Source organism: Acipenser ruthenus, chromosome 1, assembly GCF_902713425.1.
Source record: "Acipenser ruthenus chromosome 1, fAciRut3.2 maternal haplotype, whole genome shotgun sequence".
Lineage (NCBI taxonomy): Eukaryota > Metazoa > Chordata > Actinopteri > Acipenseriformes > Acipenseridae > Acipenser > Acipenser ruthenus.
The window spans coordinates 101,209,944-101,234,724 of NC_081189.1; the positions used below are offsets into that span (position 1 = coordinate 101,209,944).

At 36.9% G+C, this 24,781-nt stretch overlaps 1 protein-coding gene across 6 annotated transcripts in view; it reads right to left on the reverse strand.

Annotated features, from left to right (window-relative positions):
- The window catches only part of LOC117421182 (slit homolog 2 protein), a 163,769-nt gene that overhangs the window by 8,459 nt on the left and 130,529 nt on the right, over positions 1-24,781 (reverse strand). For 3 of the 6 annotated variants that reach the window (XM_034035243.3, XM_059032821.1, XM_034035247.3), the window contains exons 14-34: positions 23,523-23,686; positions 22,975-22,998; positions 20,522-20,672; positions 19,811-19,885; positions 16,915-17,058; positions 16,089-16,232; positions 14,553-14,719; positions 14,097-14,229; positions 12,152-12,220; positions 10,769-10,840; positions 10,552-10,623; positions 10,175-10,246; positions 9,244-9,407; positions 7,421-7,545; positions 7,232-7,329; positions 6,338-6,477; positions 4,855-4,881; positions 2,980-3,073; positions 1,247-1,384; positions 694-934; positions 308-438 (exon numbers count right to left, since the gene is read on the reverse strand). In XM_034035243.3, the coding sequence (XP_033891134.1) occupies positions 308-438; positions 694-934; positions 1,247-1,384; positions 2,980-3,073; positions 4,855-4,881; positions 6,338-6,477; positions 7,232-7,329; positions 7,421-7,545; positions 9,244-9,407; positions 10,175-10,246; positions 10,552-10,623; positions 10,769-10,840; positions 12,152-12,220; positions 14,097-14,229; positions 14,553-14,719; positions 16,089-16,232; positions 16,915-17,058; positions 19,811-19,885; positions 20,522-20,672; positions 22,975-22,998; positions 23,523-23,686 (2,445 nt within the window). The remainder of the gene's footprint in view (positions 1-307; positions 439-693; positions 935-1,246; positions 1,385-2,979; positions 3,074-4,854; positions 4,882-6,337; positions 6,478-7,231; positions 7,330-7,420; positions 7,546-9,243; positions 9,408-10,174; positions 10,247-10,551; positions 10,624-10,768; positions 10,841-12,151; positions 12,221-14,096; positions 14,230-14,552; positions 14,720-16,088; positions 16,233-16,914; positions 17,059-19,810; positions 19,886-20,521; positions 20,673-22,974; positions 22,999-23,522; positions 23,687-24,781) is intronic. The other 3 variants (XM_034035244.3, XM_034035245.3, XM_034035246.3) reach the window with 3 other exon arrangements.

A 24,781-nucleotide genomic window follows, 5' to 3' on the forward strand; every position in this document is an offset into this window, starting at 1 on the left:
TTATTATAATTTTTCTTTTTTTACATTGCACTTATATAATGCTTGAGGCTTTTGGTAAGTGACACAGCATGTTCTTGTTTCAGTGTCAATGTTGAATATTGCACACATTTTATTTACATTTGTACAGTTTTCCAATAAGGTTTTAATTTGACTAGCTTTTGGGACTACTGGCTCCCAATGAGGGGCAAACCACAGAATACTTGGGTTGAAAAGAAGCTTAGGAAAGTGATTAGCAAGGAAAACTGTCTGTGAGGAACACAAAGAACAACATAGATGATATAACCATATAAAATGGAAGATTCATGACCTGTAAATAGCCGAGGATGGATAAGAGCCTGTATCGTAGCTGACACGCACACGTCCTCGGTACAGCTCCACAGCAATGTGATCTTTGTCACCTTTATACAGCAAAATACCATTGTCTTCATCAGTAGCAATCTAATGCAGAAAAGATAAAAGGATTTTTTTTACATTGGCACATATAAAACATATTACAGATATTTATTTTCAACTTTAAAAATGTCAGTAGTTTGCAAAATAACAATACCAACTAATTTCAATACAGCTTAAGCCTGTCACTAAATTATTTACAGAAAGATCAAAATGTGCAAATGGGCATGACACTAAGGTAATGATCATCCTTCAGTTCCTAGTGGGAGGAAAAGCTGCGCTGCAGGGAGTTCTGTTCTTTACCTGTAGAGTGATATTTGCCTCGGGGTGGATCTTAGGTGACGGGATCTGCAGGTAGGACTCTCTGTTCACAAAGTTCACACTGACCAGTGCTGCACACTTCTCTCCCTGGTATCCTGGCAGGCACTGGCACACTGGTTCACTATCTCTCACAATGCACTCTGCCGCATTCTGGCACTCAGAATTATCACAAGGGCTTGTACGAGGCAAAACCATTGGCGGTGAAAACTCACAAAACAAGCCACTGTACGTAGGAAAAGTAAAGATTTGACAATAATAACAATCTTCATCATAATAATCTTTACAATATTTTTTTTTGCATTAAAAGTATAAAGGGAAATGGTTATTCCAGATAAGCTAAGAGAGATGCCAATCTCTAGTCAGTCAAAAAATGCAAATTAAATAAATAATAAAAAATCTGATAATACTGATAATAATAACCTTTTTGATTTAATAGGATAAATTATTACGTACCAAACTGTAAAAGCCTTGGCATTGTCATGCACGTCAAAGACAAGTTCATACAAAAAAAGCTATCTCAATAAATAAAACCCACCTGTATGCCTCGGTGCACACACAGGTATATCCATTTATTGCGTCTATGCACTGGGCTCCATTTTTACACTTATTTTCATGGCAGTCATCATAATCAATGTCACACTGCTCACCAACATATCCAGGTGTGCACTCACATCTGTAATAGAAAAAAAAAACTTATCAGTAAGGAAGCCCTAATACCTATGCAGTTTGTAGCATCTACAACAAAAGTGGCTCTCCAAAGGATTTATATATCGTCATACTCTTTCAGCACTTCTCCTACCATGCATGATAATTCAATAATGACTATATTATTATTTAATTAAAAGTAACTTGTGCAGAGCAGCTTAAAATACGCCTCCAACACTGGGATAGGTACAGTTTGCAAAGGAATAGAATACATTCTTTTTTAATTAACAGTGGCTGTTTTTATCCTGTAAATCTTTTAAAATCCACTAGTCTACTTGCTGAATTACTCACCAACACTTAAGACCTTTGCTGAAAACAGTTAAAATCTTTAAAAGAACTTTATTTCAGAAACTACTGTAAAATAGCAGGGAGACATCTCTTATTAGTGTAGTCAATGATTTACTCATGAATGCTGACTCGGGTTCTGTTTCCATTCTTGTCTTGTTAGACCTTAGCGCTGCTTTTGATACCATCCATCACACAATTTTCTTGAATAGACTGGAAAAGGTTATAGGAGTAATGGGTTCTGTGCTCAGCTGGTTTAAATCCTACCTAACTGGTAGAGAGCAGTACACAAAAATTGGCAAATGTTCATCATCAAAATTTACAGTCACATCTGGTGTTCTGCAGGGATCTCTTCTGGGGCCGATTTTGTTCTGTATTTACATGCTTCCGTTGGGACAGATCTTTAGTAAATAAGTCATAAAATGTCACTGTTCTGCGGACGACACCCAGGTTTACATGCACACTTCTCCAGACTTGGAGTTATCAATATCTTGTCTTACGCTTTGTCTGAGTGACATCAAGAATTGGATGCAGCTACATTTTTTAAAGTTGAATCCGGACAAGACTGAGGTAATGCTGGTCGGCTCCTCACATCAATTAAATAAATGTGGACATTTATAAATGTGCAGTCTTCGATCCTATGATTCCGGTCTACTTAAGGTACCAATAACTAAGCGGCGATCTTTCAGGGACAGAGCCTTTTCATGTCTAGCCCCAAGGCTGTGGAACGACCTCCCGAAGGTCATAAGGGATAGGGACTCTGTAACCACTTTTAAATCTAAGTTGAAAACACATTTTTATTCAATGGCTTTTATTGTATGAACAAATTGCTATGTTTTATTGGTTTTTTTTTTATTATTGTTCAGCGCTTTGAGATGCACATGAAAGGTGCTATATAAAATAAATATTATTATTATTATTATTATTATTATTATTATTATTACCACCAGCGAGAAATATCCCCATTCAAAAATGGTTCAACACAGAGAGACCACAAAACAACAGCATAGCGCTGTCAAAAGGTGCTCAAAGGTTACTTTTGTGGGGCTGATTTGTAGCCTACAAAAGTACTGAGTAAACCACTGTTTCAAAAATCATCAGCATCTGCTTATTTCAAACACTACTGATATAGCGAAAGAGCAAAAGGAAATAACCTGCCTTACTCAAAAGGGAATATTACCCAAACAGTCTGTGTGTTGCTTTTGCTTGCTCTAGTCCTTAAAATAACAGAAAAACATACTTCATCATTAGAGGTCCAGTGAACCTTTTTACACTCACTTGTATCCCTTGGGTGTCACGATGCACTTGGAGTCATGCTTACAGGCGTTCAGTTCTGGGGCACAGAAATCCAACTTTTCCTCACACAGCTCACCTGGAAAACAGATTTGTGGCACAAACTTTTATAGAGGGACAAAATACCATTTGAACTCTGCAGTGGACCTACTGTATGCAGAAAAGTAACGTGTGCATACTTTGAAAATTCCAATATCATAAAAAGAAAAAAACAAACAAACAAACAAAAAAAAAACACCTAAAACATAATCGTCCAGCCTTGTCAATTGTAATACACAGGTCTTTGCAGAGCCCATTACAGACTGTGTCCTGAAGCCTTTGATGAAATCACAGAATGCATTTTCAATGTTTGTTTTTGAACTGATTGCCATTGGTATTGGTGCCAAGGTCTTTTGTGAACTCCTTCAAGCACATTACATTACACAGAGCGTCTCTGCTTTTTAAATAGCAATGCAATGCCCAAGGGTTTAAAATGACATTGCCTTCCAAGGCTAAAAACTCGCACAATTCTCTTCCCAAAGTTTGTTTCTGAAAGATGCCAGATGCATGTCTCAAGACACCATACATCAATAAAATAGTTTGTGAAATTACATACAAGGCACTACATTATGAATCTTTAATACCAGTCACAATCTCCTGTCCCTTTAGGGTGAACTGTGATGAATGGCTTATAGCTTAGTCATGTGCAGACTGGGAAAAAACCATAGATCTTGCACAGTCATGTAGACAACCAATATTCTGCCACTGATGAATTAGCAGGGTCTGTGGTAACTTATATTATTTTGGGTTAAACCGTATCTTACACCTTTATTGATTTCATCAAACCAATGGTTCTAAGTAGACCATAACAAATGAAACGTTTCATTTAATTAGAACAGAGACAAATAGCGATAGGGCAAGGGTGGAATTGTGTGTCTTGTATATCTGTATTGGAATGTACAACACCGTAATTAGCTTATTCATCTTATTTCTTCCCCATTGTTTTTGTTTAATAAATTGCTTTAAACTGTGTCCGTTCTCCTGGCTTTTTAGTTACAGCTTCATAATAAGAATACATCACCTTTCATGGAGCAGGAAGAATGCAAAAAAAATAAAAAAAGGTGCACATTGCTGTTAAACATTCAAGGTCCAGTGATCATAACACCATAACTATTTATTTTCACTCAAGCTAGGAAGCATCTAAAAACACCTTGCAGAAAAATAATTTAAAAAGTTTGCATTGTGCATTAAGACTCATTTATTACAAAGTGTGAGTTGCCACAGACAATATCAACCCTTGTGATTTTCAATTAGAAGCTGAATTGTTTTATACCATAAACATTTTTTTGGGGTGAATGCCTTCTTGCTACATTAAAATATGATTTGTTGCATTTTAGAATTCTCAGTAAAATCTTTAGAACTCTTAATTTTGGTCGGGTTGTTTTCAAAACTGATTAGGTTCAATTGGCTTCCCAACTATATGTCTGGTAAAATCAGTCAGAAAATCCTGTGTTGAAAGATTTTTCAAGAATACAAATATAATAATAATAATAATAATAATAATAATAATAATAATAATAATAATAATAATAATAATAATAATAATAATAAAACATGTTGTTCCTTTCCAAATATACTGTTGAATAATGTGCAGTTTGGAGAAAAAAAAAGTTAATTAATATGGCAGATTTATGTGGGAACTTTATTGTTTACATTCTTGCACCCCAGTGTATCTAGGAAACCATGTTGCCATGATTCTATTTCTGTACACTGAACAATGCCTGTGGTGGGCTCTGAAAACCACGCTGCCTAACTGCAGGAATTAAGCAGGAGAAGAGGAAAAAGACAGAATCACATAAAGATAAAGTAACTGCAACTAACCTTTTTCCACCTCATTCAGGTTAGCAGCTTGCAGTGACAAAGACAGAAGACACAAGACTTTTTACATTGTAAAACAGCAGAGTACTAAGACAGTCGCTAGAAGCAGACAGCAAAAGCAAAGCAGGCATTATACTTTTACTGTAACATGGAAAGCTGGGTCAGATGCCACCTTATGCAACCTGATAAAAAAAAACTGGTATTCCCTACTACAGTAAGCAGTTTAGTTTCTAAGGTGGAGTAGTGGTTAGGGCTCTGGACTCTTGACTGGAGGGTCGTGGGTTCAATCCCAGGTGGGGGACACTGCTGCTGTACCCTTGAGCAAGGTACTTTACCTAGATTGCTCCAGTAAAAACCCAACTGTATAAATTGGTAATTGTATGTAAAATAAAGTGATATCTTGTAACAATTGTAAGTCGCCCTGGATAAGGGCGTCTGCTAAGAAATAAATAATAATAACAATAATAATAATAATAATAATAATAATAATAAGGAAATCCGAAAAGATTTGAATAAAAATGTGGCCTGCAATCCGTATCCAAACCTGATGGTGCAATACCTTTGGAATGGTGTTAAGGTATTTCCAGTAAGATTCAAACTTACTAAATAAAACAAAGCAAAATAAAAACTAATTTGAGATTAAAATGCCACAACTAAAGTCTTTTATCTTCCATGGACTAACAATCTAACAGCGTGTTGTTATGAAACGTCCATTTATTAAAAATGACACTATACAAAACAGATCCTGTGCTTGTTGATAATGATTTGCTGAACAGTTAGTTTGCGCTTGTGACGACATTATCTCAGTTTTGCTATCTGGTAGTTATTCATGAAATATTGCACACGGCTCTGCTGTTTCCACATGACCGAACGTTATATGACAAGCAATTCTGTTAGTCTGGATTCATTTACAAAATCTCATAAATCATGCAGCCAGGATTAGTTTATTTTTAACACTGACCATTTCAAACATGTAGTGAAAATAACAAACTGATCAGTATAATGCAATGGATTATGTAACATTAAAGTATTGCATGTGCTGGACAAAAAAGAAAGTGTCTTTAAAAAAATGATTTATTTTGATTTTCAGCTTTTTGAATCTCTGTTCTTCCAGCAGATCTCTTTCCACCTGGATTTCAAGAGGTCACCGTCTACAGTCAAGGTTACAAGGATTAACTTGCATCTGGGAAGCTGTCACCATCTCAAAAGCTTCCAGGTAGAATTTCATATTCATTCTGTTCAGGTCAAGTTAAACTGACACGTCGATATAGTCCAGTCTGCTGTAGTAAATTGGAAACATATATGCTTTGCCTACACCTATCCCAACAGATAGTTTTATACTGTTTTTATACTTATGTGTGTTACCATGTTTTTGTACCAAAATTGTTCATCAAAATCAAATCTGTTTTTTGTTAAAAATAACAGTTTTTTTAACTGTACTCATGTTTTGGCTAGGTATAGTAAAATAACACAGCTATCCGTTTACCTGTGTATTCAGCTGGGCAGTGACAGGTGTAGTTATTGATACCATCCACACAGGTAGAGTTGTTTTCACAGTCATTATCCTCACAGTCATCAATGTTAATCTCACAAGCCTCTCCCTCAAATCCATCTGCACAAGTGCACCTGAAAAAATAAAGCATACACCTTTGGCAATGTGTAATTGTTTTACCCTTTCTTATTACACATTTACAAATAGTTTTTCCTGTATGAGTAATGATGAACAAAGTGATGAAAACAGCAACACAGCTGCAGCAATAACTACTTTACACTCTGGAGGTCATATGGCTGATTAATCTTCAGACAAAAAAAATTAGATATGAGGTCTTGATAATTCCTTAATGAAGTGCAGGGGTAAAGACTTTCCCATTTCATGCACCACCTTAATATGCTTGATAAGAAGATTACCATTCTCTAGTGGAATTAACAAGGGGCTTTATTGGAGCGCTTCGTTTTATTATTCATGAAGGGCAGCTGGAGCCATTCGATTATCTGATTAACTAATTCCAGATTTAATGTGCTCACAGCATGCTGAGGTGCTGTGCAAGCATGGCATTGCTCACATTCCTGATGCTGAAGTGTGACAGAAACAAAAAAGACCTGGCTATTGTATGCTGTCACTTATTAAAGGAAACATTTCAATTTTTCTTTTTAATTATCCTACCCCTGTCTAAAATTTAATTAACTGTTCACTCACTATCTAAATGGACTGTAATAACTGGAATTAAAAAAGACAAGCAAGGTAAATTTTAAGTATAATTAAATCAGACAAATCCACTGGACTGAAATGATAAATGTTTTCAAGTGGGCTATTTGGGTAGGTAACTTCAAGGATGACCTGCCAGCAGAAAAGAGTATGATTGGGTAAATATTTCCATACCAGAAACCATCTTTTTCTCCCTCCTTTAGGTGACAGGTTCCTCCATTTTGACACGGATTGCTGATACAGGAATGAATGGGAACGTCACAATCTTTCCCCTGTGAAAAGTAAAACAAACACATTTCTTAAACAAAAATGATATAAAAAGGTACAGATAAAGCCATGTTAAAACATAAGAGAGGCGCATACCTTAAACCCATACGGACATGTGCACCTGTAGAAGTCTACTGGATCACTGTTGCAGGTGCCATCATTTTTGCATGGGTTAGACAGACAAGGATTACACTTGGCGAGAATGTTTATATCAACAGGCCCTATAAAAACAAATAATTTTTTATTTAAGCACACATATTATAATTATAAATTGTAAAACACCTTGGATAGAACACATGTTTCAATAGATAACTATACATGGTAAGGGCCACCCAAAGGACAGGATAGAATGAAAGGTGAATTACTGTTTAAAAGACTGCCACACATCAGCAAGGTTTAGGGGCAAACAACAAAAGATGAACATGCTCATCTTCTGTTGTCTTCTTGGGCACAAGTTAAGGGAGATCAGAGTGTTACTCAGAAGGAACTCTTTCCTACTTTACCTGTCACCAAAAAAACCACAAGGCCCTGGAATGGCTAGAGGCAGATTTATGAAAAGTTAAAAGTAAAAGATTAAATGTTTTGAGAGAACATGCAAGAAATTACTAGATATAAAATAGACTTTTTGTAGACTTGGGGGTAGATGTACTAAGATGGTGCCAGTCGCAGCGGAAACATACCACAATTTGCATTTTCGTTGCGACAGTTTACAAAGTATATATTTTGTCATGTACGAAGAGAAATTATATGATAGAAAAAAGAGACGCAATATACTAATTTAAATATTTGTTGTGTCTTGGCGAGGTCTCTAGCATACATTGCGAGAGTCATGCGACATTGTTCAGATAAATAGCGGGAGTTGAGTTGTGGTTTGCTGCAGCAGAGGGTGCCCGAAAGATAACGTCTATACATACAAGGGTGCAAGAATCTAAATTACATTGTTTTTGTGAAATGTAAACGTCATCTGTGCAATGCATTCTGTTCCGTCTTCATTTTACCTATTTTATTGATTTTTAGGTTTTTTTAAATTTTATTTTAATTATTATTATTTTTAACTTGGCCTACTTAGTAGCCTAGGCAATTAACACACAATAGATCATGGTCCTATACAGATGTTTTGAATGAGCTGGAGGGGTTAGTGGCACATGTGTGCAGTCTATTGCTCCCAACAGGCTGGGAAAACCAGAAATTTCATAGAAAGTCTTGTAAGTACACCCTGACTTTAGTGAAAATTAGGTACTTGGGTGTTCGCCTCAAAAATGCATTGAGCACAACTGGCAAGGCACGACAAAAAGCAGACTGGGAAATGCCAGCAACAATTGTGACTGTTTAAAATATGCTTGCAAATGTTCTTAACAAATTGATGCAATTGTAAGTGAACAAGAAAGAAAAAACGCTGCCGCAAAGCATGCCCTAAAAAGTCACTAACAGCATTGCGCATCTTTAATACATTTCACCCTAGACTTCCTACTCTATTGCAACTGGTTTACAACTATTGTGACAGGTGCAACACTTTAGTACATCTACCCCTTAGTGTTAACAAGAATACAACCGGTAGCATTATATAACTGTATAAAAGTAAAATGTTCTATCCCCCCCCAAAAAAAAAACGTTGATAACATTTTGACAAATAGATTTAGTTATTAATAAACGTGTCAGGTAATAAGAAATTGTAATAAATCATTACTATTTTTTATTTACTCTTTTTAATCATCAGCTATTATGGTTTATTTATACGCTGGTGTCAGCATCTGTCAAAATCTCCACAAATATGTAAACATCATAAATTCTGACTGGAAGCACAAGAGAAATTGTCAACAAAATCTTAACATCAAGCTCGGTCTCAAATGTTGCTGTTCCTGTACTGAATTAATAAAAAGGGAATCTATCTTAATGTTTAGGAAAGTGGTGAACTGTACCTTCACAGGTGAACTTCTTGGATGGAGTAGTGAGAAGCAGCTTATCAGTCATTTCGCCAGGGCCGGCACAGCGGGCAATACCTGGCTCCTTGTATCCTGATTTTACCCAGTCAGAGAGCCACTGCATTTTACAGTCACAGTATAGCGGATTGGCACCAAGAGCACTGCAATTAAAAAATACACCTATTGTTATGCAATGAACATGTTTTTATGAGTTACTGTGTTACAATGCTTGATTTGTGTGTAAGGGAAATACTTTGTTTTAAATCATATGTTATTCCATAGAGATTGGAAACCCTGGTGGACAAGGACAGTGCAGTTGATATATCTCTTGTCAAAGTTATTTTTCTTTCATAGATTGTATACAGGCAAGGTTCTACCTGTTTGTATTACTTCCCATCAAACAAATTGCAGCTACAACGAAACACAGGATGTACTCTTTGAATCTCTAAAACAGGGAACACATTCATTGGGCAGTTTATTGCTGTAGTGTGTGATACAGATCTGCATTAGCAATCTTTATTGAAATTATACAGTTTCTTCTTTGTTTCTCAGTGCATTTTAGTACTGCATTCTATAGCTAACTGACTTTCAATGTACTATTTAAGTAGATGTATTATACAGCTTCTGTCATATTCCTTCTCAATAAAGAGGTTGCCACATGTGAAGGCACTGCACTTTCATGTTGAAATCCAAAACCACTTTTCCTTTTCAGCTATCAATTTCTATTACTTTTGGGAAGCTAATTTGAAAGTATTAGTTGGCCTCAGTGAGTATCACCACCCTGTCTGCCTGGCTGATTGACTGTAAGAACCCCACCGCCCCCACCCCCACCCCCAGGCAAGAAGACTTTGAAAAATGCATCTGTACATTAAAATATCCTTCCTGTACTCCTGAAGCACTGGAAGCAGTCACTGTCTTGAACACTTACAGATGTGACAGTGAGGAGAGATCATGGAAGGCTCCTCCAGGGATTACAGAGATGTCATTGCCATGCAGCGACCTACACAAGAGATACAGCACAAGAGCAAATCAAGTCTCAAATTCTCAAAAATAAATGGGGGGAAAAATCTTTCAAAAAGCATCCTGTTCCTAAAAGGCCCCAAACAGCAACAAAATACTCTTACTCTTGCTGCTGCTTTCCCCAAGGCTGTCTTTAACAAATACAATATAAATACAGTGACCAGAAGTCGTAGGTAGAGGAGAAAGACAGACAGGGGGCAGTAATCTAATAGTAACAAGCTACAGAATAAGGAAATGGAATCTTAATAAATATTGAATTGTGCAGAGAGAAAAAATAGTACTCACAATAATCTCAGTGACTTCAAGCCATCAAATGCCTTCTCAGGTATACACCTGAGTCGGTTGTAGCTCAGGATTCTGGAAGAAGATTTAACATACACATTTACTTACTGATAAAAAGGTAGCACACAGGACAAGAACAACAACATCTAGTCCTAGAGTGGTAGAATTGTATTTTTGTTTGTTTGTTTGAAGTTAAGAAGATAAATACAATGAGACTTACAGCGTAAGAAGTTCAGACATGTTGCTGAAGCTTTGGTTGGACAAAGTGCTGATGTAGTTGTTACTTAAATCGCTGAAAAAGAAAACCAGTTCAGTTATTATTATTATTATTATTTATTTCTTAGCAGACGCCCTTATCCAGGGCGACTTACAATTGTTACAATTACAGATTACAATTACCCATTTATACAGTTGGGTTTTTACTGGAGCAATCTAGGTAAAGTACCTTGCTCAAGGGTACAACAGCAGTGTCCCCCACTGGAGATTGAACCCACAACCCTCCGGTCAAGAGTCTAGAGCCCTAACCACTACTCCACACTGCTGCCCCTAACATTTAACAGTTACAATTTGACCAAAAGTGAATATCATTTCTTGTATTTAGAGTGAGATAGTAAGTATGATTGACAATGCATACACTGCTTATAATTACACAGACACAAATGCAAACCTATCAAAACAGTAGTAATCATTCTCTCTTTGGATATTCTGGTGCAATCAACCATATACGCTCTCCTTTATATAAATAACCTGCAATACAGCCCAGCAGGTTATCTAACAAAAATATTTGTGTTGAGCAGAAGAGCAGTTGATTTATAAACCATACTTGTTCTTATCAGGAGGCAGTGTGGTCCAGTGGTTAAAGAAACAGCCTTATAACCAGGAGGTCCCCGGTTCAAATCCCACCTCAGCCACTGACTCATTGTGTGACCCTGAGCAAGTCACTTAACCTCCTTGTGCTCCATCTTTCGGGTGAGACGTAATTGTAAGTGACTCTGCAGCTGATGCATAGTTCACACACCCTAGTCTATGTAAGTCGCCTTGGATAAAGGCGTCTGCTAAATAAACAAATAATAATAATAATAATAATCATACATATATTCCACTCCCCTTCAAATATGTAACCCCCATATAAAAAAAAACCTTTGTCATTGGAATGGAAACAATTAAGGTTTGTGTATTAATTATCACAGGGCTAAAGAGTTCTATCCTTGAAGCACTGTGTACTTTTATACTAGATTAAGGTCTTTAATTAAACCATGTGGAACACCGTGGAATATAAACTCTTGCAAATATATCAGATTGATTATAGCTGTGTTTTTTTCTTCTTCATGATTTTAATTAAATTCAACCACATTTATTTTGATTTGATGTAAAATAATTTTAAAAATGTATTTTTCCCTGTTTTTCCCTCGAGTTTTCGAGTGCCAAAATTGGAGGGATTTAATTAACTCTTTCTAAGTGGAATATCAACTTAGAAAGGATTAGAAAGGGCAGCAGTGTGGAGTAGTGGTTGAATTTAAGAATTTAAGCGGCTAAGAAATAAATAATAATAATGAGTTGAAACTATGTTATTAGAACATTTCAACAGTACAAAACCACCTACATCAGTGTTAAGTGCTTGTAATTAGAGAGTTCCTTTGGAGCCTGAGTGAACTGGTTTCCATCCAAATACCTAAAACAAAATAGAAACTCTGGTTATTTTAACATTACGGAAATGCCACAATCCAAGCCGTGTAAATAACCTTGTTGTTGTCTAGAACCTGAAATAAACAATCTCATATGCTGTATTTTGCGTTAGACCAAACTAATCATTTCCAAAGGAGCTATACAGGGAGAATTACTCTCCCTCTTTTTTATTTCACATTTTCAGGGGTGTGCAATTCGTATCACCCAGGACAACAAGCTTTGTGTGAAGGATAACATTTTTTGCTGTTATACTTTGCCTGTCAGACAAGTAGTTTTTATTTATTTATTTTATGTTCGTTCTGTTGCTAGACAGACGCTCCGGCTATATATATTTAGAGAGAGAGCCACGCAAGTTTTTGAAAACTGAATTGCTGAAGTCTAGCACATACACACAAACGTTTTAAAAAGTGTTTATGTCTCACCCCTATCACTTCTGATCGGCTAGCTGTGGGAAAAGCTTATCTTCTATTGGTTACAAATAAACCCAGAAATGCCTGCTTGACATCTTTTAAACTTAAGGTGTTATTTAAGTTTTTTGTAAATTAGCAAATAAGTGATACTACTTTCTTAATACATGAACCTGGCATTTGAATACAGCAATCTAGTAAAGTTACAAAAAAAAAAAGTCAAACATAATAATGAGGTTTGCAGTAAAGTTTGATGAATGAATATTGCACCTAATGAAGAATTCAAATTGGCAGGAGTAATTTAGTGTAATAGTACAGATTGGGTGATGTAATCTCTACTTGGAAACAAACCCATAGCCTAATGAAATAATGCACAATTTCAAAGATGCTTTTTTTAAAGGCATGATTGATAGCTTGTTAAGTAATGAAGTAATTCATTATTACAAACACTCTGAAAGTGTATGTGTCAGAAGTGAATCACTTTATTTATTTTTTTAAACAGCTGTTTAAAACTCAACATACAACCTACAGCTTCTGAAAGCTTAACATCTGTGTACAAAGATAAGGATCTTCGGGTTTAAGGCTATGCTTGATTGGGATCAAGCCTCCTAGGTTGATTAGAATGACCCTATTTCACTTCTGCTCTGTTAATCTAAAATATTAGAAAACAATTCAGTACCATCAGCCAATCAGCTTCCAGCTCTAGCAGGCTTCTACCAGATGGTAGATGCCCACTGGAACGTCACGGCATCAACTGTGAATCAAACTTAAAATCAATCCGCACAAGTGCCGGCTATTTTATTTTGACTTGCTGTATTTAAAGCTCAGTTCACATCGATTGGACAGCAAATACTAAACAAAGACAAAATGTGTCCAAATTAATGTCATTATCCACCAAAATCAGCCAGTCAATACTTTTCACTGAGGAAAGCAACCAGTCCTGTACCTGCAACTGTCAAAACAGCCAATCACAGTCTGTCAACTCGACTGGATCTCAACATCTTTCGACAGCAAACCGACAGACGGACAGTAATAATATTGTCCATTCAGATATCTCACTGTCCAGATAAACTATAAGAAACCCGGACAATTAAAGTTATTTGTTTAATAAATGTATTATTAGTTTTTTTTCTCTCATTATGTATGTGATCATTTATTTTCCCAGTGGCAGGGTATCCTACAAACCATTACAAGTTTAAGGTACATCTAGGTTTAAAGTGTTTTTGTTTTAAAGAAAATAATCAGAAAATGTTTTTATAATAGTGATAGTGTCCTCGGTGAAGACTCTACTGTATGGTTGTTAACCTTGACTTTCGTTAGCAACTTCAGGCCTTGGGACACAAAAGTCCAGTCGCGGTCAATTACCACATGTTAGAATCTTTATCGATGGGCACTATCGCTTAAAAAATGTTACCTTGCTGCAGAGAAAAAGAGAGCCATTTCACTGCTACTTACAGTTCTGTTACTTCTTTGGGGATGCCCTTAGGTAGAGCCTTCAGTACTTTGTTGCTGCAGCGGACCACAGTGTCCAAGCAAGTGCATTCAGCAGGGCAGCGAGCAAGCGGGGAACAGCTATTATCATCGTTGCCTGTGGGAGGATATCATTGTGTACTTAATACGTTACAATTAAGAGGATTTTCAAAGGCATTATTTCCATCCTACATTTTTCAGTTTGCAAGTGACCTTGCTCTTTCATACTGCAACATGATTTTAAATGTTGCTGTGAAGGACGATCCATGTATAAAAGCATTACATAGATTTTCTTAGAAAATAGTGCAGGCTTTCACACAGGTTTGATCCAGTCATTAAGCTGGTATCTACTCGCTACAGAAGTAATAATGAATAGATGAGTAATACATTCACAACCAGGCTCCTCACCCCCCTCTACATCAGGATTAACACATGAATTACCATCATCACAAGTGAAGTCCTGAATGGCTACATCCTGAATGGGGATCTCCTTCAGGAAATAAGGGTTCTGACACCTGGGGTTCCCAGTTACGATCCTCTTCTTCCTCAGCCAGTCACCCAGCCAGGCCAGGTGGCAGTTACAGTTGAAAGGATTGGCCAGCAGGTTTCTAATGTGAACAGAAGACAATACATGATTAGCAACACTTTTGCAATGCTTGCTATTCTTATCAATTGCTCTGACATAAAATGTGTGCCTAACAAGGGCTTTTTTTATTTTTAAAGATTCTTCCCATCATTAGTACTGGTTTGCAGCATACACTACAGTTACCCATGTTTCGAAGGCCTAATCTGCTGCCAAGCTTAACTAATGGGAACTGAATCATAATCCTGTTATGCTCAGACACCTCTGCTCATAAATGGGCTATTCTGTTAGCTCTATTTAATTCAATACATCTCCAATCCTGACTGAAGGATTTTACAGAAGTTCAATTGTGCAGTTACAGTCCAAATACGAGAATCATTTCAAACTATTACAGGGAGAAGAGATTAGGCGAGATTGTAAAACAGCAGCTTGGTTTTATGTAGCTGAATCAGGGCATTTGTAATTTACAACTAATTGAAATGGTCAGAGCTTTGACATGCTGTCAAACTGTAGGAGGTCGATAATAAAGTCGCTTAATAGTGGATTGCATTACATTATTTTCTTAAAAATAGCTTTTCCATTCAGCTGCCATTTCTTAAATTACAATTCCTGTTTGCTCTGGAGAATACGTTACCCATGTTATCTGACAGCCACCTCGATTACATGACAGTTAAAAATAAATCAAATTCCCTCGTACAAGACTATATGTGTCTGACAACTTGTTAGTTTAGCACAATTTTATTGAAAATTCCATTATTTATAAACACCCTAACTATAACATGCACAGAGATTGGATACATGCTGTAAATATTGTACCTTATGCATGTATTGTGCTTTCATTTCTTACTCACGAAAACTGGTATTATTAAGAAGCAGTGCGACTTCTAGAAAACCTGACATTCCAGCAAACATGAAAAGAAGAAATACCTGTCTAATGTTATCCATATTATATATATATATATATATATATATATATATATATATATATATATATATATATACGCCACGCAGGTGAACATGATTTATTTACATATGAAATCAACACACTGAACAGCTCACGTGACACTACCAGCTGTGCATGGAGCACATACAACACAGTGTACAAAAACTTTGGTAGGATCTACAATCTCTGAACTAATCTTCTCTGTTCAATAATAAACTAACGTTGCTGAAGTGATTGATCATGGCGGGTAAACGGGTAGGGCGGATATGTGACAGGCAGTGTTTTCTTTTTATTTTTTATATATTTGTTTTATATATATATATATATATATATATATATATATATATATATATATATATATATATATCCCATGACTCTAATACCTTTACAGTATAAGCAAAGCACATATGTTATTTTTTTAACCAACGCAGTGAACATCTATTTAACTTACAAAGTTGACAGCGAGTGGAGTGTGTCAAATGCCCCAGGAGCCATTGTGGTGATCTGGTTGTCGTACAGGGAGAGCAAACGCACAGAACTCAGTCCAGTGAAACTGTCATTCCCAACACAGCTAATCCGATTACTTCTCAGCATCCTGCAGACAGAAAGAGATCACTGAATCATCACAACTACGGAAGTGTACGTGTCCGTATTAGATGTTGAATGAGATGCTGAAATTACCCTTGGCAAGGGAGATTCAACCAATCTTTTAACTGAATAGGAACTTAGCCAAGATCCTGGGCTCAGCTCAATATTGTGTTGTAGTTTCATTAATTTTAATTACAAATGGACCAGTGAAGAGTCTGATCATAAAGACATCATATCACACAGGAATTAACCTCCTGTCTTGAGTGTATTTTTGATCCTCCAATAAAACACTTGTATTATCACTCAAAACCATCAAAGCCTGACAGTTTATGAAGTCAGTAGAACCCTGACCAGTACCGTGGGTCAAACATGCTGGCAGCTCCCATAAACTCATACCTATGTGTTTATAAATATTTATACAGTTTTTCTTTAGTAACAATACTGTGTGCTGGATATGTTTATAGATATAATGCTATTAAACGGTCTCTTCAGCACAAAAAAATGACATGCACACTTTTATATTTTAAGTTTCACACAAAGAATCCTAATGGTCAATCCTTTATTGATTTATGATGCTGACATTTAACTGGTAATCTTAACAGATGGGGTCTTCATATGATTCTCATCAGCTACGAGAACAGAACATGTTCCAGGGTGGTGCAGTTTCTCCAGTGTGGCTGAATACTCACAGTGTCCTCAGGCCGTTAAGTCCTTTGAGCATTGTGAAGTGTACATTCTCTAGGCGGTTACTGGTCAGTATCAGCTCGTTCACACCGACAGCCCCTTCAAAGGCACCTTCTTCAATATCTGTGATCTTGTTGTTGCTTAGATTTCTGAGAAATAAAAACACAAAAGCAGATAAGCAGTTAATAACCTTTGATTACCATCTCTTCCAAGGGTGACTTAACTAATGTGATTACTTTCTCTTGAAGGTGTTATTGTTTAACTTTTATACTGAATGGGTTTTTACCTCATGGACAGCATGCAAAATTAAACAGAAAGTCTAAACCACATGTTCTGCTGTTTGAACAAGTTGTAGTTTTCTGTCATATATACAGTGTCTATAGTAAGTATTCACCCCTTGGACGTTTTCACAGTTTGTTGTGTTACAACCTGAATTCTTGATGCATTTAAATGGGATTTTTTTCCCTTTGATTTACACAACCTACTCAACACTTTTAAGAGGCAAGAGAATTTTTATTGTGAAACAACAGTTAATGAAAAATAAAAAAACTGAAATGTCTTGGTTAGATAAGTATTCACCCCCGAGTCAATACTTGGTAGAACCACCTTTGGCAGCAATTACAGCTTTAAGTCTTTTAGTGTAAGTCTCTACCAGGTTTGCACATCTGGATCATGCAATATTCGCCTATTCTTCTTCTGGAAAATTGTTCGAGCTCTGTCAAGTTGGATGGGGATCGTTGGTGGACAGCAATCTTCAAGTCTTGCCACAGATTCTCAAATCGGATTCAAGTCCAGGCTTTGACTGGGCCACTCTAGGACATTCACTTTCTTGTTTTTAAGCCACTCCAGTGTCGCTTTGGCTGTGTGCTTGGGGTCATTGTCCTGCTGAAAGGTGAATCTCCGTCCCAGTCTTAGGTCTTTTGCAGACTGAAGCAGGTTTTCCTCATGGGTTTGCTTGTATTTAGCTCCATCCATTTTGCCCTCTACCCTGACAAGCATCCCCATAGCATGATGCTGCCACCACCATGCTTCACAGTAGGGATGGTGTTACCTGGGTGATGTGCTGTGTTGGGTTTGCACCAGACATAATGCTTTGCATTTAGTCCAAATAGTTCAATTTTTGTTAATCGGACCACAGAATCTTTTGCCACATCTTTTCAGAGTCTCCCACATGCCTTTTTGCAAATTCCAAGCGGGATTTTACATGGGCTTTTTTTTCAGAAATGGCTTCCTTCTTGCCATTCTTCCATGAAGGCCAGATATGTGGAGTACCTGAGCTACTGTTGACACATGGACAGTTTCTTCCATCTCAGCCATGGAACGCTGTAGGTTGTCATTGGTCTCTTGCTGGCTTCTCTGACCAATGCCCATCTTACCCAGCTGCTCAGTTTGGGAGGACGACCTGCTCTCAGCAGATTCTGGGTGGTGCCGTATACCTTCCATTTCTTAATGATCGACTTGACTGACTTGACTGTGCTCCAAGGGATATCCTTTGAAATCTTTTTATAACCCTCCCCTGATCTGTGCCTTTCCGGAGTTGTTTTGAAATCTCCTTGGTCTTCATGGTAGTATCTTTGCTTTGAATGCACTACCCAACTGTGGGACCTTACAGAGACAGGTGTATCTAATCTGAAATCATGTGAACAACTTTTATTGCACACAGATGGACTCCATTTAACTTGTTGTGTGAATTCTGAAGGCAATTGGTTGCACCTGGGCTTATTTAGGAGTGTCATAGCAAAGGGGGTGAATACTTATCTAATGAAGACTTTTCAGGTTTTTATTTTTAATTGATTTGTTCCCCCCCCCCCCCCCCATTTTTTCACAATTTGAAAGTGTTGAGTAGGTTGTGTAAATCAAAGGAAAAAAAAATCCCATTAAATGCATTAAGATTTCAGGTTGTAACAAACTGTGAAAACGTCCAAGGGGGGTGAATACTTACTATAGGCACTGTAAGTAGGCACACTATCTGACCTTAAGCACTCCTTATAGAAATACATCTTGACTGAGTTACTCCACAATCTCTCAATCCCAAAATGTCTTGCAAATCGCTAGTAATGTGAGATTACAAACATTAAGACTACTGCTGGCCATGAAAGGTTTAGTAATTCCATTTCTGTGCAAGACTGCTTTTACTGTAAGTGCCACTGCATTGTAACATTAATCAAATCCTGGTTTAAACATAAAGTCTACAGAGGCATTTGTTTTTATATTTATAGTACAAAGATGTAGAGATGAAAACACAAATACATTTAATAATTAAGACATTAATTTAAGACATGTAATGCACCCCAAGCCTCCCTTCCAAAATTAAATTTTCTAAATACTAAATATTGAATACTGTAAATACCACAGTACAGCATATATAACTATGCTGCTCAAGCATAGTCCCTTTGAGATATGATGTGTAGAAATTAGAGATGGGCTACCAAGTCTGTTTCTATAATCATTCAGTTGTGATTTTTCTAACAAAAGCTTAATGAAGCAAAAAGTCAAAGACATGTGTCGTTGTGCTGAAGGAGGCAGTAATGGTTTAGGGAATCGTAATGGAAGTTACAGGAGATTACCAAAATTGCTTTTGAATTGCTTGAACTAGTAGATCCCTGCTGTGGCAGCACAATAGACCAGCTGTCTCAACGCTAGGCTCAGATGCCAATGCTTCTGCAGCATAAGGAGCTGCCACTGACACAAGCATAGCCCACTGCAGAGTGGTCTGCCAGTTTTAGTCTGCTTCACTGCTTAGGCCAAATGCTTGTCACAGCTCACTGAATTGATTACATGCTACACTAAATTATGTCTTTCACAGTATTCTACTAATAAAGTTGCAAAATCGCAGAGGGATTATGTGTGTGAGAGAGATGAAAACTGGAAAAAACTTCAAGGAAATATTACTGGACTTACATTTTGCGGAGCTGAGGGAGTTTCTTGAAGATCCCAGTAGCTTCAAGAACTGTGAATTCATTGTTGTTGAGACGCCTGGATCAAAGAAGGTGAAAGAAAGCATGTATTATTAGAAACTTTGGGATAGATTTACTTTTCAGACAGTGGACAGTTTGCACCAATTTATTTTTAATCTAGAAATGCTTTGTAAATGTGGTCCTTAAAAAATGTCATATGGTCACTTGGCTTCTTTTACAGTTAATTAATTTTAGCTTATTTGCTTCTTTTATTTTTTGTGTTAGTTTTGCAAACATACAGTAAGTAGATTATACTTTACGGTTCTGTACAGTGACTTGATGCCTCTCTCCCCACCCCGTAAACGGAAATGTATCAATCATTTTCTCTACAGTATAGTTATTTTTATCTTGATTTATAGTTCATTAAACAAAAACAAAAAAATACTAGGCATGTTGTATACTCAAGACTGTAATACCCTCTTAAGTGTTCGAGGCCTCCATCCTGTGAATATGATATCCATATTCGCTAATTAATTTCATATCATTCATCGGACACTGAGGGAGGGGAACTATGAAATCATCCACCCTTGTCTCTTAAGTGCACCTGACTACCCTGATATGTGTAAAGAAAGTATCTTTAACTCCCCACAGCTGTCTCTTAACATGTTCTAGAGTGCATTTGGTGGAATCAGATCTGCTGTTGTTGTGAACTTACAGTTCAGCCGTGTACTGAGGAATGTGGTCTGGGATTTTGATGAGTTTCTGATTGGAACAGTCCACAGTGGTTCCCTCACATCGACATTTCTCAGGGCATGCCAGATCCGCAAAGCAATCTCCTCCAAGCTTGGATCTATAATCCTCTGTACCTGTAGAAGATTAAAGCCAAAACATAGGTAATATTTAGGATGTGACCAATATAATTCTTACAGGGCAGTAAGGATGGCTTTGTGTAAGTGGGGTGGGTGTGCGTGTGGTAGGGCAAAGTGGGTGGGGTGTTCACTCTGGGGACTTCCAAAAACATACCAGGCCAGGGAAAGTCGTTATTTCCACAGCACCAGACAAACATTAGGGTTTCAAGGCCTGTAGGGCTTGTTACAAGCCTTGAATCGTAAAAGAAAAAAAGGCAAGGATGTAGTTCAAATGAATAGGCAGCATGAGTGAGAAGCCTTCTCATAGTTAAATCTTCTTTTTGTTTTTAAATGGCATCCAGTTAATAAGTTCAACATTGTTTTTTCAATCTACTTCCTTTTTCTGTGTTATGCATTTGAACTGACTCAAATTTGTAACTGTTTTCAGTTTGATTCTATAAATTGAGTCAGTTGCTTGTCACTGTTCTTTTTTTGTCATGCACTGAACTTTCCCATCGATTACTGATGCACAAAAAGACTGTCTCTCTTGTAGCTTGCCATGCTGTAGAAAGCTGCAGGACGTTCCATGGTGCTTGACAGAACCATGTTTTACTCATACCTCGCAACCACATGGTTAGATCAAGCACAACGGAAAACCCTGCTGAATTTCATCCACTAGGCCAGGGAGAAAGAGCAAAGAAGGAGGACATGAGGGTAAGAAGGTAGGAGAGAGCCATTTGGACCAGGAAGGTTAAGCAGCAGCTAGAAAATGACAGCAGTACTATACAGTAAATTACAGTACTATAGGTCAAGAGAAGCAAGAGTTGCCATAGTCAGGGATGGGCTCAATAATATAATGTGAATCAGAAACTGGAAACAGACCACAAAGGTATCCATGTTGACCCTTGGTACTTCTGTAATATTCAACACATGATCAACTAAAATCGTTTTTGTTCTTTTCAGGAGACAGATACTGGGAGAAAACAGTAGGGTAGAGTGCATCATGTCAGAGGATTACAACATGTTTTTCCAGAGGCAGAATTTTTACTTACAACCAAAATGATGAACCCCTGAAAAATTCAAGAAAGCCAGGAGGGAAAGAAATAGTGAGAAGTTTTGCCAAAAAAAAAAAAAAACCTTTCTACAAAAGTCAGTGATACTACATATATTGGCCAAGAAATAAGATTAATTGAGAATATGAATAATGAGTGGGTGCAATTTACCCTCTGATATATATCCCTAAGTACAGTTCTAAAAAAAAATAAAAAGTATGATTAATTGAGAAGATGTATATAAATTACAAACAAATTCCAATCAAATGTGAAAGATGTTAGCAGCTTTCCCATAACAATGTGATTAATGTTTTCGAACAAGAATGCAGTGCAGGCATTTAATAATTCGTGCCCTACCAAGATAATCATTACTTTAGCCTGCTCTGCAAAACTCTAAATATTTTATGGTATCTGTATTTCTTTTGACTCATTATGCTGTGCCCTGAATTTCCATTCCCTTATTTAGGAACTATTTGAATAATAAACAAATGAAACATGTTTTTGAAATCATGCTAGTCTGTTAGAACTGGGTAGCTGTCAGTGTTTTAATTATTTCCAAAGAACTCTTAAGCATGGTACACACACAGCACAGCATTCTTACGAAAGATAAAAACCTGTGAATAGTCAAGGTTAAAGAAAAAGAGCTACTAATACTCTACTGATCTCTAATGAAATGCAGTATCCCCTGACTCTACTACTAATCTCTAATGAAATGCAGTATCCCCTGACTCTACTACTAATCTCTAATGAAATGCAGTATCCCCTTTTTGAAATAAAACACACCACGCTGATCTTCCAGCAGACAGATCAAAATACTAATTTTAATCAAATGTGAACACATTAGCTATACAGATGCCAGAGTCTCTAAAACGTGAAATACAGTACTTTTATTGCAAATTGAACTGCATAATGAAACATCTATAGGAATGCCAACTACATGTGATATGTATGAAGCAGTGTTAGAAAAGGTTCTGAAATAGGAAGACTCTTCAGAAAAAAAAAGAACCAGGAGCTGGCATCTGTATGGCCACTGCATAGGAACACTGAATCCTAATAACAGGGACGCAGGGAAGAAAAGACCACAGAGCTGCATGCAGAGCTCATGATTTGGTTAGAAAAGAAATCTAGTGAATAACAAATATACTATATTTAAGGGAGTTTTCCATTTTTAAATAGCATGCACTGGTTTCCTAAGACCTAGGACAAAGTGAATGGGTGGGGAGCTGGTATTCTGCAGATGAGAAGCCCTGCTGCAGTACCAAACCTACCTGGAATGAAATATTGTTCCTTTGCTAAACCAAAAAGAGAAAAGATAGAAAGAGATGCGACTGAATGTTGGCAAGCAAAGGAAAGAAGTGTTTTAGATTCAATCTACATCACAGTCAAAACCATTAAGTGAATAACCAACAACCACAGAAAAAACATAATAACTCCATATAATCAAAATGACAGCATGAATATTAAAACAATAATAGTACAATAAATGTTTTGCTAAAATCTTAATTAAGAGATAAAACAGACACACATACTTATATCTATTTTATACATTATTTACTGATTAACAGCTAATTAATTTATTTTAAAAACATAACTTTAAAGTTATTCACTTAATTTTGACCAGCCTATTCATTTGAGGCCATAAACACTGACTGCCCCCTATGGTTAGTTGTAGGAAAAAAGAAAACAAAGATTTAAAAATGATTAATTATTGCGTAACTCTATAATAGTTTAAAAAGGCTCAGTTGGAATAAGGATTCTATGTACAGTATGTAGAAAGCTGAGGTGGCAGGTCTGAAGGTAAAGCGCAACAAGTTACCTGAGCAGCGGAATTTCTTGCTCTTGATCTGCCCTATCCGCTTGTTTGCCAGCCTTCTGGGGCTGGTGCAGCGGGCACCACTGGTCTCAATGGGGTTGTCATGAAGATAATCGGCCAACCACTTCAGATGGCAGTCACAGATAAAGGGGTTCTGGGCTAAGTGCCTTGGAACAAAATGGAACAATAAGTCAGGGCAGTTAAACATCCACTCCAGTATTGTTCATTATAGCATAGGCACACTTCATGAAAAACTCAATTCCTGTTAAAACAAATATTTCATTACAACAGAGCAGAAATAATATCTTCTTCTCTTCATTTTAAATCCATCTATTCTATAATAGCCTGGAAACGAGGCTCTTGCAAAGACACTCTGATCAGTTAAAGGATTACCTGGGGATAATCTCTAAAACAAGCTCAAGTGTCAGAGATTTTGTTACTGGTACTGTCTCCTTACGGTAAACAGGGTGAGTAAGTCTTCATGTTTAAGCTGATCCAAGATTTTCTGCTTGTAAATAAGGCCCTGTGATTTCACGGACTGCACGGAAATCGTGAAATTAGACCAATACCTCAATTTTTTCAATATTCTTAAGAAATAAAAATCAATTACTTCATAATTATTATTTGTATTTCATAGAAGGAAAAAAAAAATCACATGAACGAAACTGGACAGCTCTGCTGTGTGCCTGCGTGTACTATTCGCCATGCACATAGTGCTGTGCAGTGATTATGTCATGTGACTATATACAATCAAGGCGGGAAATTAAAGTACTACACACTGTAAATAAGAAAATGGATGGCTCTAAAAAGGCTAAAAAAGTGTCTGCAGCAGATCACGTAAAGCAGTATCCAGCAGGAGTTTACACAGCAATGGAGGTAAGGTCTTCTGTACGTCCTGCAACGTTACAGTAGATCACTACCGAAAATCAGCTGTTGACAGGCATTTCGATTCAAGTATTCACCGAAAGAGAAAAGCGGAAATCCACAGCAGAAACAAAATACGATGACTTCCATGTTCCAAAAGTCCACTGAAAACCGTGAAGCACAAAACACATATTATTTTGACTTGACAGAAGCGTTTGTTTCCGCAAATATCCCACTTGAAAAATTGGACAACCAAAAGTTACGTAAATTCTTCAGACTGAGTGTAGCAGATGGTGGAGTGATTCCTGGGCTGATGATTCTTTCATCAGCCCAGCTGAGACATGAATACTTACCTAAAGGTGCCGAGTATCACAAGCAGATTATGGAATTGGTAAAAC